The 13075-nt window shown below is 32.4% G+C and overlaps 1 protein-coding gene across 1 annotated transcript; it reads left to right on the top strand.

Annotated features, from left to right (window-relative positions):
* Window positions 1-3032: 3032 nt before the first annotated feature.
* Window positions 3033-9590, top strand: LOC132752846 (heat shock 70 kDa protein 12B-like). The gene is made up of 5 exons (XM_060743233.1): window positions 3033-3044; window positions 4399-4725; window positions 5271-5492; window positions 5909-6065; window positions 8087-9590. The coding sequence occupies exons 1-5, from the start codon at window positions 3033-3035 to the stop codon at window positions 9142-9144; spliced, it is 1776 nt and encodes a 591-aa protein (XP_060599216.1). The 3' UTR covers window positions 9145-9590.
* The last annotated feature ends 3485 nt before the right edge of the window (window positions 9591-13075 follow it).

The following is a 13075-nucleotide window of genomic DNA, read 5'->3' as shown; positions in this document are numbered from 1 at the left end:
ATTCTAAACATATATCTTTTGTCCTTTCTTTTACAGAAAATGAATATATGACATACTCGTATAATACTATTTAAATTAAGGACTAAAAGTTCAAGTCGCCAACTATTTGATAATATATTTACTTACATAGACAACTGCTATACAATCAAAAATTATGTTTCACTGTTTAATAACGATTGAAAAAAGTCAACAAGTAATTAATTGATAAAGATACTCCGATGTAAAAAAATATGCTGTCGAAAATGTTTTAATTACTTTAATTTGTGCTTGAGCGCGCGCGCGTGTCTTTGCGTGTGTTTTTATTACATTTGTATTTCTTTTTTTATGCTTTGCTTATCATCATTTCATTAATTTTATTGGGAGGTCAGGCAGGCAGTATATTTGAGGTTTGAAAAAGCGTTTTCACGTGTATTATTGCTAAAGACAAGTACAATAAGTCTATAACCCAACCAACGCATCCAAGTCGTTAAGCAGAGGTACTTTGACTGCAATGGACATTCAGTAGTGCCAGTACAGTCAGCTGCTGCTGAATCATTGTGTTTCTGGCGTACGTTTTTAACCTTCTAAGGCCACTAAAAGATATTTCAGCCGATGCTGGTGAGACAGATCTTGAAGATGATAAGGACTGGTAGTGTAACTAACATCCATCGAGCCGGTGACTAGAATGCTTTACTGTTCAGTGGATCCACGTATTTCTACAATATCTGATTACAGAAGTCTGGTTAGGTGACATTGCAAGGACCAAGTCGTGATAATGCATGCTCTGATGCTGTAACTAAGTCACAGTTTGGGTTTTGAATTGAATCATATGAAGGTCAAGTGGGCAAAACTACAGATCAGAGAGCAATGGCAATCAAAGCACAGCATTGCCTTTTTCTCTGGACATTGTATTGGAAACTATGTCTACTTGAAAATCAGTCAGGATGTCCGATATTACAAGAAAGCAGAGAGACTCTCTGAATATTGAGGCCATCTAGGTGTACAGAGTTTGCCATGTTGTAGAATGCTGACGTTTACCTTTTAGTGATTATGTACGAAGCATGGTGCAGTTTAATAACTCTTTCAATCGGAAACTGTACTAGTAACTTATTGAAACATATGACCATGACTATGAATACTGAATATGCTTAAATTTAAGTTCATTGCAAAATGTTCTCCTATCTAAACATTGATATTTTATACGCACGTATATTTTGTGTGTATTTGGCTCTAAGTATGTGCACATGTATTTATAATGTTATAAAGGACTCATAAAATTATCTTATAAACTTGGAAATAAATCAGCAGCACTTGACATGTTATACCAAGTGAACATTTACCACCGCCACATTGATTTGCATATTTGCCAATGATATATGTTTACAAAACTAAATACAGATATTTCAATGATATTTGTATTATCTATCTGCTCAGGTCAGAGCTGTATCAACTTTCTTTAAATAGCACCAAATAGATAGAATAAATAAAGTTTTAAGCAAAAATCTTTATACCTTTATATCTTTTTAGTATCTGTAATACCCAACTGACTGTAATACATCATATACATGTATATGATTTCTTTTTTCAAATAAATATATCGGACTTCTTGCTAACTAGAGTATGTGTATATAACTTCCTGTTATGTAGCTTCGAGGATTTATAAGTTATCTATATCGATGGTATAGTTTATGATGTTTTCTTCCTATTTTCAATAATTCAAATTAAGATGTTTGTTAAAACTCTTACCTACATTTAAATATGGGACTATATTTTTTGTTTTCTTAAAATTATAATACATTTGCAATTGATGTGGACCATAAAGCTGTATAGATATATGTTGATGCTTGATTGTAATAAATTTCTACTTTATAACGAAACATTGTGGTCCAAACACGATATAATTCTATTCGATCAGTATTTATTTGGCTATATGTTTCCTTGGAGTGTTTAAGTATGGGCTTTTTGAATTAATGACCTATAATGTGGGCAAGCATGTCTTTTGATTGTTAATGAATATTTCCGCCTTATATTTAATTTATTTCATAAATAATCTATCGCTTCAACTTAACCAAAATAGTGTACATGTCAATTTAAGAAAATTATCAGTACTCATAAAATCATTTAGATGATTAAATTGTATGCTAAAACAGAAAAAAAAACGGAATATTGTTGACTGGCATAAGATGATTGAGATTCATTTTCATCAGCTACAGAGTGGCATAATTTGTTATCCAAAGATGGTTGTTATTTTCTTTTGATTTAATGTAATGTCCTCTCGAATAACTCAATAGGGGAACATAGGGTTCATAACAGAGGGGTTGCTGCTTTGATTCCCGGGTAAGGTGAAATATGTCGAGACATATCAAACATTGAGTCTTATGGTCAGTTGTTCACACCCATGTTGTATTAGTTGTCGGGAAATTAGAAATTACTGGTGAGTTATCCAGGAAATCCAGTTAGGTGGATCTGATAAAAATGTATTAAAATCGGCGTAAAAACCAGACAAACATACACTGCATTATGATGGGTCTAAGTTTTGGCTAATATGCCAAAATACACAATATGTAGAACATATATTAATATAACAAGTAATTGATTTACTTCATATATCTGTTGCATATTCTCACTCTTAATCACATTCCCTAGTAGGCTAAGCATTTTAGCCAAAACTTAGACCCAACGTAAAATAAATTCCTTCAGAAAAGATAGATATTTGCATATTTGTTATCACTATATATGTGTTGCTACAGAAAAAAAGTTCTTAAAAATTCGAAGTATAAAATGCTCAAAATGTCATGTCTTGAAATCATATGATTTTTTTTTTAAATTTGAAAATCTATGGAATAAAAACCATTTATTCTACGGAAATATGGTCATTAACAAAATAACACATTAATACACAAACATGCTTTATTTTAATTAAAAAAACTTTCATTAAGTTCATTACATTTAAAAAGTTTTAACACTGCATAATCTATACATTATAATTCAGACTGGTAACCACATTCGTCACAATTGTGCATATAACTTCCTGTTTGTGAATTCAGACAGACATGGCTGTTATGGTATGTTACTTTTAACTTTTTAAATTTTAGTTTTTATTGACATTTCTCAGATAATAATTTATTATTTAATCTCAAAATGTGTACAACATTTTAACCATTGATTATATTTTTTGTTGTCTTGAAATAAGCAAAAATTTGAAATCGAAAGTTAAACGTATAAAATATCTGTAATTTTTTTCTGAAAATCGTCGATGCAAAGTATACGTGTCATCAGGCCAGGACTGATATGTATTTTTTGTTAATTAACATATAGATTTCTCGATTAAACGAAACAAGTTTTTCCGGAATAAGTTACATGATATTATTCTATCATTTCAAAATAAATGTAAAAATCGATATTTCATTGCGAACTTGACGTAAGTGATATATGAATGGCCTTAAATCTCTTAAATGATCAAATGTTATTATTACACATTTGATTAATATTTGCGCCTTATATTTCATTGTAATTCATATCTGTCATCCGTATTTTATCCAAAACTAATGTCATTAAGAAAATTATCAGAATCATATATGTACATTTACGGGTAGATAAACATTTTAGGATGATTTTTATCGTTTTTCATTCGTCAAAGGTATCCTGCACCTTTTTTACAAGCTATGAAAATAGATACAAAATCCATAGCTAACTCATACCGCAGTTTACAAAACTACAACAACAACAACAATGACAAAAAAATAATGAAATAAAAAATAGCACTTTTAATGACTATATAAACGGTTGAGGTTATCCGACAGTTTTTTACCAGTGAAAAGCTAACAAAATACATAGGAATAAACAAGTTAATGTTTTGGTAAGTTGCAATTTAGGAAAATGACCTGAAAAAAATAATTTCCCTCGGCAAAACGTAATGTCATCTGAAGTATTCAGGATTATACGTAAGGATTCAGTGCTTAGCGAGGCATTTAGCTGTGAGAAAAGGGAAAAAAGTAATATTAAACCAATCCAAATCATTGATTTAAAGTGAATAAAATAATTTGCAATATCATTTATTTGTAAAAAAGGTTGCTGAAGAAATATTCTAAATATCATTCTGGGACGTTTTTATATATAAAATCCAGACTACAATTAGTTTCAACAGTGCTTACAGTATTTCATTCTCTTGAACGAGTTTATATCATTTATCATCTCAGTTTATATACGAGATAGTATGTTTAAATGCACATACAATTGTGTATGCCTTTTTGTAAAAGTTTGCTTCACAGAAAATTACTTTATTCATTTCACTCAACATTTACATGTACTTTGTAAAATGTGTATTTCCTCCTTTCATTCAATGTTTCTGGTTTCCTAGTGTTCCCTATGTATGTTTTGTTGACCAAACTTCTGAAATCATATTTATATTGGACATAGGCTTCCGATTCGCAGAAGACCACAAAAAGACTTCTTGTTGGAGCGATAGACTTAGGAACGACCTTCTCCGGCTGGGCCTTTTCTTTTAAACACGACTATGATTCGGATCCGACAAAAGCAACGACAAAACATTGGCAGTCGAAATCAGGTACATTAGTGACAGAAAAAACACCGACATGTGCACTGGTAAATCCCGATGGTAAAACACTGAAAGCGTTCGGGTACGATGCAGAAAACGAATATCGAGAATTACTTGATAAAGGAGAAGAAGACAATTATTTCTTCTTTAAGCGATTTAAAATGAAACTCTATTCTAAGATTGGCAAAGTACGTTTGTATATATCTTCATATCCTGATATCCTTGATCAATTTCTAAATATAAAGAAGATAACTGTCTTATACACGACTCCTCCGATAAGGACGTGTCAACCAATAATTCACTAAGCATATTATCGGGGTTTTGTGATGCAATCACAATTGGCAGTAATTAATTCAATGAAGCTACATGTATACTTAAAACAAAGGTCAAGTGTTAGTTGACACTCGCAAAAAGTGGATACTTTATCTTCATTATCTTCATTACATCTCAGTGATTTTAGATTTTTCTCCTTTAAAAAAAATATATTCTGTTCTTTTTTCATATTTTCTTCGATGTCGTGAAAACATGATTAGGACAATCAGAAGAGAAATGATTTGGACATTACTTTAAACTTTGGGCGTGTTTACGACCTTTCGCCGCGGTAATTTCTTGATTTTATTTAATGCCAAAATAAATCGTTGCAGTCTTAAGTTAAGACATATGAATCGATATTTCTTTTTATTAATTCCGGTTTGAAAGAAATACTTCATTATATGTATAAATGTTAATCCAGGACTTAAAACGAGACATGACAATCGAAGACGAATTTGGCAGACCTCTTTTAGCAGCTGATGTCTTTGGAATGTCAATCAAATTCTTGGTAGATGACATGTTGAATAATGCTGGCAAGGGAATAGATGGCATAATTAAACCATCTGAAATTCACTTAGTTGTAACAGTTCCTGCAATATGGTCCGATGCTGCAAAACAATTCATGCGTGAAGCTGCTGAAAAGGTAACAATATAGACATTAACGTGGACATTTATATTAGTAATTCACATGGGAAAGCACGTTTTGCAGGCTGAATTTATTGCTTTCGAATGATTTCATTTTGTCAGAACTTAATGCTTAGTTAGCCAGTAAGAGTGAGGTAAATTACTCCAAGTTTTCATCATTGAAAAACTCCTATTACATAAATACATATCGAAATAATATAGTGTCTCTTTAGATATTCTACAAATCTTCTATCATCAAAATCTAGTAAACGCTATGTGAACGGCACAAATAAGCATTCAGTTCTTTTGAACTTCATTTTAGTCATGTTAGCAAATAATAAATCGAACAATAATTGTTTATTATTTTCTTAGGCTGGTATCTGTAATTAACAATTGCATAAGAGCTAAACGAACTATATTTAATAATATTTATAGGCTGGAATAAGTAAAGAACGACTAACAATTGCACTGGAACCCGAAGCGGCTTCGTTGTATTGCAGGCATGTTCATATTCATAAACCTGGTGAGATTGGCAATGTATCCATGAACAAGTTACCAATAGGTACCAAATACATAGTTGTTGATGCAGGAGGTATTGTTCTTTTTGATGTTTTATAAACATTGAATATTTCTTTGCATATAACAGATACATAGGCCTCACATATGCAATTATATCAATATTTTAAATGACATTCTTCCTATTGCAGAATGATTTTATATTAATAATTTACCATTTTAATGAAACTGCTCGATATAGCCATAAGTTTAGGTTTTTGTATTGACACTCTTTAATTTTGGCGAATCGATTTCTTTTCCACACAAAAAGCTGACGAGTGTTGTCATCCAAAAATTGTTCCGATGTGGTATACGTTTTGTAAACGTATTCTAAGTTTACGTGGATCATATGCTTAAAATTGAAAAAATGATCATTAGAAATTCAAAAATATTTGCGGAACTTATTTTAAAATTTGCTATAGCTTATTGTTTTTTGCATTGAATAAATAAAAATAATTTAAAAAGAAAGATGCATAAATTATTAAACCGTTAGAATTCTTCGTTTCTTGTTTCCAAATCTAAAAAACAAGTAAATGCCTTATTTTTGGTATTGATTTAAACTGAAGTGAGGCATATATGTACAAGGAAACAAAACCAAAGCATGGACGTTTTAAACTTACCTGTGAACATTTAAATTATAATGGTTTGTTTTTCTCTATTTTATGTGATATGCAGGCTCAATAACCTCAGATCCCCGCTTTCAAAATTCCATTTTATTTAGTTCCGCCCATTGTTTTCTCGTTTAGGGCACTTGCATTTTTTTACTTGGGGACCATATGCCGCTTTTCATGGAATGGCACTAACGTGTCACATTGAAGGTTCCATGCTAACCGTCATATAAACACATCTGCGGATGTTTCAAAATTCTAAATTTTACCAATTCATATTAAATGTTGAATTCTGCTTAAGGTGATTCCGCTTTGTCAGCCATGTTTGTTTTCACAAAGTCTGTCCAAAGTGAAAGTAGGCCAAAATTCATAAAACAACAAAGCTCTTATTTTAAAATGATGAACCATTTGAAAGTACACTTCCAGGTTTATATTTTAAGGACAATTATAAACAAAAATAAAAATGATAACAATAAGAATATTTACCTTGAATGTGCTACATTTCTGAAGACCAAAAACATTCTGTTGCAAAGTTTTATGCACATTTCATGAATGGCAAAATCCTTTTTTAAGTCTGTTTTAGTGCCTACAAAAGCTATTTTTTGCAGCAAATACAAAAATCTTTCAAAATTTAACTCCAAATAAATCCATATCTCATGTCCTTTTAAGCACATGGCCTCCATTATTTTTTGTAAAAAAGTAGTGCAAGAAAACAATCATCATTTATAGCCTTATGAACTACAATTAAAATGAAAACACAATCAAACTTTAAAATCTAACCTTTTTTATGTGTAACAGTGAAGTGTGTCTGTTTGTCATGTACACAAGAGATAGATAAATGATGTTTATTTTCATGGTACTACTTTTTTACACATGTCATGGTGGCCATGTTTTTTCAAGGTCAGATAAACTACTTTTCTAAGGTTTATATTTTTTAAAGTTTTTTGTATTTGCTGCAAAAAGTAGCTTTTGTAGGCACTAAAACAGACTTTAAAAAGGATTTTGCCATTCATGAAATGTGCATAAAACTTTGCAACAGAATGTTTTTGGTCTTCAGAAATGAAGCACATTCAAGGTAATTTTTCTTATTGTTATCATTTTTATTTTTGTTTAAAATAGTCTTTAAAACATAGAACTGGAAGTGTACTTGCAAATGGCTCATCATATAACAATGTGAGCTTTGTTGTTATATGAATTTAGGCCTACTTTCACTTTGGACCCACATAGTGAAAACAAAAATGGCTGACAAAGCAGAATCACCTTAAGCCGGTGCTAGGGGGCGTGGACGGTAACTTGCCCTTTCCAGCACCGTCCATAACCAGGCTCAATCAAACTGTGCCTGCAACATTTTACAATTGGGCTTTCTTTAGGGATTCTGTTTTCTCTATTTTGAACTTTTTTACATTGTTATCAATGGTATCATATGTGACCTACACGTTTTATTTTCTAGGTGGAACAATAGACGTAACAGTGCACGAGACAGGAAGTGAGCATACATTGAGAGAAGTAAAACCTGCGAGTGGTGGCGATTGGGGAGGTATAATGATTGACAAGGAATTTGAAAATTTGCTTATACGTATAGTAGGACAAACTGTTTTTGAAAAATTCAAACACGAAGAAAAGGAGGATTGGATTGACATGCAACGAGAATTTGAGTCACGGAAACGAGAGACGACTGTAGACAGTGACGGGAAAACAGGGATGAGAATACCTGCATCACTAATTGATCTTTACAATCAAGACTCACAGCTTGACCTTTGTACTTCATTAGCATCGTCTCAGTATGATGGTCTGATCGAGCTTAGAAGGGATAAAATGAAAATTTCTAACAAGGTCTTTGTTCAACTATTCGACAAGTCTGTGACAAAGACAATTGGTCATCTAAAGTCAGTGTTATCCGACGGCACACTGAAAGATGTGAGAGTTTTACTGATGGTTGGTGGTTATTCTGAATCACCGGTTTTACAACGTGCAGTAACAGAAGCATTGTCTGGCATTAAAGTCGTGATACCTGTTGACGCTTCATCAGTCGTATTAAGAGGTGCTCTAATATATGGACACAATCCTACGTCAATAAGTGAAAGGATTCTCAAGTATACCTATGGTATTGATATCGCACCTCGTTTTAGAGAGGGAGTTCACCCAGAGAGCAAACGATTTGAAGGACCAGACCATTGTATTAGATGTGCTAATGTCTTCGGCAAATTTGTTACAACGGGGCAAACCGTGAAAACGGGCGAAACACAAAAAACAAAGAAATGTTGTGCATATAGGCAGGCGGATGTGTTGGTTAAAATCTATGCTTCAGAGAGAGAAGACCCCGTTTACTGTGATGATGATGGATGCCTTGAGATAGGAAAACTAAGGATAGCGTTTGATGATGAAAATAATACAAGTATGAGAGAGGTTTCCCTGTCTATGTTATTTGGTGGGACGGAAATCACTGTTGAATTGGAAGACAAATGTACTGGTAAGAAGAAAATAACCACTGTTGATTTTCTTGGGTAATATAGAAAAACATTTTGAAAAGAGAATTAAAAGAAAAACAGACAAGACAAGAATTTTAAACGTTACAACAAAACATATGATAAACAAGATCAACAAGGAAAGGCGGCGTTTAATGAACGCAACCCCCATATGACCCAGCAACAAGAACCAATGGCAAGGAGCCCAGGCGGACCCCAAACAAGGCAGTTTAGAAATATTTTAAGACAGCAAGTTTTTGCATATATATTTACTTCAGTCAATGTACAATACAACTTATTATACAAGATAAGGCAATGGCATACATATATGAAACAAATCAAATATTTGATTTTCTAGAGACTAATAAAATACTATACACTATTAAAATGTATATGCACAAATCGATCGACATTGATGAGTATGTTTAAATTGTTATTGTCACACTTAGGTCTCATACCCGAACAATAGAATGTGAAAATTGAAATTTTGATAAAATAAAATGCGTATTTTCATTTTCTGTATTTTCACTCCAGTGAAACATGTTATATTTTCCGTATTTTCAAGGTAGTCCCTCCGTCGGCACTTTTCTAAATTCAACTAAAAACACAAAATTAAAGTAAGAGTCTTTCGAGACGTAAGGTAAAAAAAGCTATAAATACGGGACTTAATGTGGTATGAAAATTATCATGGTTACCGCACTAGTGAAATACATATCACCACTCGATGAAAATAAATCCTCTATTTATAGAAAAAATCTTGAATGTTGATTTTTAATATTGAAGCTAAATGTTTCTGAAATCATACACTTCGAATTACTATTTTGAAAATAATGACGATGTTTTGTTTTATATTCTATCTCAATTGAAATTAGAATTAGATATAAGAATTTAAATGCTTATGTGGTATAATGGATTAAAGACGCACAACTTGAACTTTTAATTTTACTGAAACGCTTTGACAGGGTTTCTTTTTTAATATAAGTGGGACCATCTAGTCTACATAGACCTTTGTTTATCAGCAATTATAGTATCAAAACTTGTACAACTTTTAAAAAATTGTTAAACTTTCATATGCTGTAAAGCCAACACCTCATACCGTGCCAAGCAATAGACTGACATAAAGATGTCATATTGAATTCGACATGGGTGATAATTTCTGACGTCAGATTGAAGTAATCAATAAACTGCTGTAATTAAGGTTAGATTCTTTTTTGTTAATAATAATTTCTGCTCAAACGTTAAGAAAAAACAAAACAGGATAACTTAACCTTTAGAAAATTCTTCCAGTTTTCCATTCTTCGACCCGTTTTAAGATTTGAATATTTATCAGTTTTATGTTTAATAAGAGACGAGCAATGTGGAGGTTGTTAAAATTATGTCGTACATTCAATCAGAGATGATTCATTGCCGATCCTCGAAGCTCGTTCAACATAACATGTTGTGTTTGCGGTTTTCTTTTAAATTCCAGTCAGTGGTGATCAAACATCAAGAGATACCCATTTAAAGATCATAGAGACTACCGCTTGACATAAATTTTAAAGAACGGACACATGAAAAATATGTCGTTAACAAATAACACTATTACGAAAGTATTTGCTTTTCATGTTCATTTGTGATAATGACAAGCCAGCCACTTAATTGAAGCTTTTTTGGGGGTTCGTCAGTGTTAAATAGTACAACAAGAAACATGGCAATGCCATGAAACCAGGTTTTCAATTATCACCATTGTAGATAAATATGTTGTAGCTGAAATACAAATACAAGCGACAAACAATGTAACTATGTGCAATGTAAATCATAAATAATGAATTTTCTATTTTTAGTAACTGTAACCTTGACACTGGAGACCAAAAAGCCATCCCAAGTGAGGTCTTCATAAAAACTTGCTTTATACCAAATTTCATAAAAATATCTTATTCCAAACTAGTTATTGACCGGAAACCTATTTTCTATTTTTAGTAACAGTGACCTGACTGGAAACAGATTTTCTATTTTTAGCAACAATGACCTTGACTCTACAGGACCCAAAAGCAGGCAGATGAGCTTGCAGGCATGCAACAACCTAGATAGTTTCTGTTTTATAACTAAATAAAGTTTGTTGTGATTAATAGGATATATTACACTAATAATTAAATTTTATGGAAAAACAAAGGGCCATAATAAGGTAAAAGGTAAAAACTTATCCAATCATAAAACCCTGACAATACACATCAGGGCACTTGAAGATAAAGCTAATCTGTGAAAATTTGAACAAAATCCTTTGAGAAATGTAGAAGCAGTTGGGCAACAGAAGAAATTGGACACTATATACTCTATAAAAGGGTAAAACACAAAGGGCCATAACCCCCATAATTAGGTCAAAAATTATCCAATCACAAAAACCCAACAATATGCATCAGGGCACTAGATGACAAAGCTTCTGTGAAAGTTTGAACAAAATCCCTTGAGAAATGTAGGAGGAGTTGCGCACGGAAGAAATTGTTCACTGTATATTCTGTATATGGAAAAAAACAAAGGGCCATAATTAGGTCAAAAATTATCCAAACACAAAACCCCAACAGTATGCATCAGGACACTTTATGACAAAGCTTCTGTGAAAGTTTGAACAAAATCCGTTGAGAAATGTAGGAGGAGTTGCGCACAGAAGAAATTATTCACTGTATATTCTGTATAAGGAAAAAAAACAAAGGGCCATAATTAGGTCAAAAATTATCCAATCACAAAACCCCAACAGTATGCATCAGGACACTTTCTGACAAAGCTTCTGTGAAAGTTTGAACAAAATCCGTTGAGAAATTTAGGAGGAGTTGCGCACAGAAGAAATTGTTCACTATATATTCTATATAAGGGGAAAAACAAAGTGCCATAATTAGGTCAAATATTATCCGATCACAAAACCCTGACAATATGCACCAGGGCACTTGATGACAAAGCTTCTGTGAAAGTTTGGTCAAAATCCGTTGAGAAATGTAGGAGGAGTTGCGCACAGAAGAAATTGTTTACGCCCGCCCGTCCGCCCATCCGCCCGCCCGCCCGCCGACATACCTCAATCTAATAACCAGATTTTTCCTTCGGAAAACCTGGTTAAAAACGCATATAAAACGTTTTTGTTTTCGGAATACCTGAGAAATTTGCCTAACTACTCGGGTCATGCAATTATAAAAAGTAGCAGAATAAGAACATTGCAAAATATGATTCGGAGGGAGGAATCAGCGTTACCTTTGAGCTTCATTCGGCAAGGTGGCTGTACAAAATAAAGATTATAAGAATTAAAATAATTTGCTGCCTATCAGTTTACCATGTAGACATAGCAATTCGGCAAATGTCTGAGGTATCCAAGAAATTGAATTCTATCATATTCTTGATTGTACTACTTCATCTAGGTAAAACGAGCAGACGATTCATCTCAATCTATCCTTATTAATTTGGCAAACTATACAGTATATTTTGCACATTACTTTCAATCCATCTATTCATTGATACATTAAGTCGACATATTGTCTTCTGTAGTAGTAGGAAACTACTTCAGTATTTAATCAATTCATATAAAGATGATTTTATCTCATGAACGACTATATAATATACATGTTTGGTAACTATGAAATGCACGATAAGTTGTATAAAGGGAAATAACGTGGCAATCTATCACACAGATAACATATGTATTACCATAATCTATCACACTGAGGGTGCAGAAAATTGGTTATTATGTCAATTTTAACTTAATTAGTCATTTTCTACGATTATAAATATAATTACACTATGCTTTAACATGATAATACTTTTTCTGCAGAAATTCACTTAAGCACAATATTTAAGTCTTACGAGTTTACGTTTTGCCAGTGAAGTATTACAGTTAATTCAAACAGATTTCATGTTGCTTCTAAAAGATATTACTTTATTACTTGGCAAGTAACATATTTTGCATGTGTATTTTCTTGGCAAAATTAATGTTTATTGGTGTTTGTAATTGT

The sequence above is a fragment of the Ruditapes philippinarum genome, unplaced genomic scaffold, assembly GCF_026571515.1.
Source record: "Ruditapes philippinarum isolate M1 unplaced genomic scaffold, ASM2657151v2 ctg2925_1_1_1_1, whole genome shotgun sequence".
Lineage (NCBI taxonomy): Eukaryota > Metazoa > Mollusca > Bivalvia > Venerida > Veneridae > Ruditapes > Ruditapes philippinarum.
The sequence above is the reverse complement of the archived record's forward strand: the minus strand, read 5'-3'. Positions and strand labels throughout refer to the sequence as shown.

Bases quoted from the DNA above. Each gene is read 5' to 3' on its own strand.
- LOC132752846 (XM_060743233.1), top strand. The intron at 4,726-5,270 runs GTACGTTTGTAT...ATGTTAATCCAG, and splicing joins TCTATTCTAAGATTGGCAAA to GACTTAAAACGAGACATGAC. The intron at 6,066-8,086 runs GTATTGTTCTTT...TTTATTTTCTAG, and splicing joins CATAGTTGTTGATGCAGGAG to GTGGAACAATAGACGTAACA.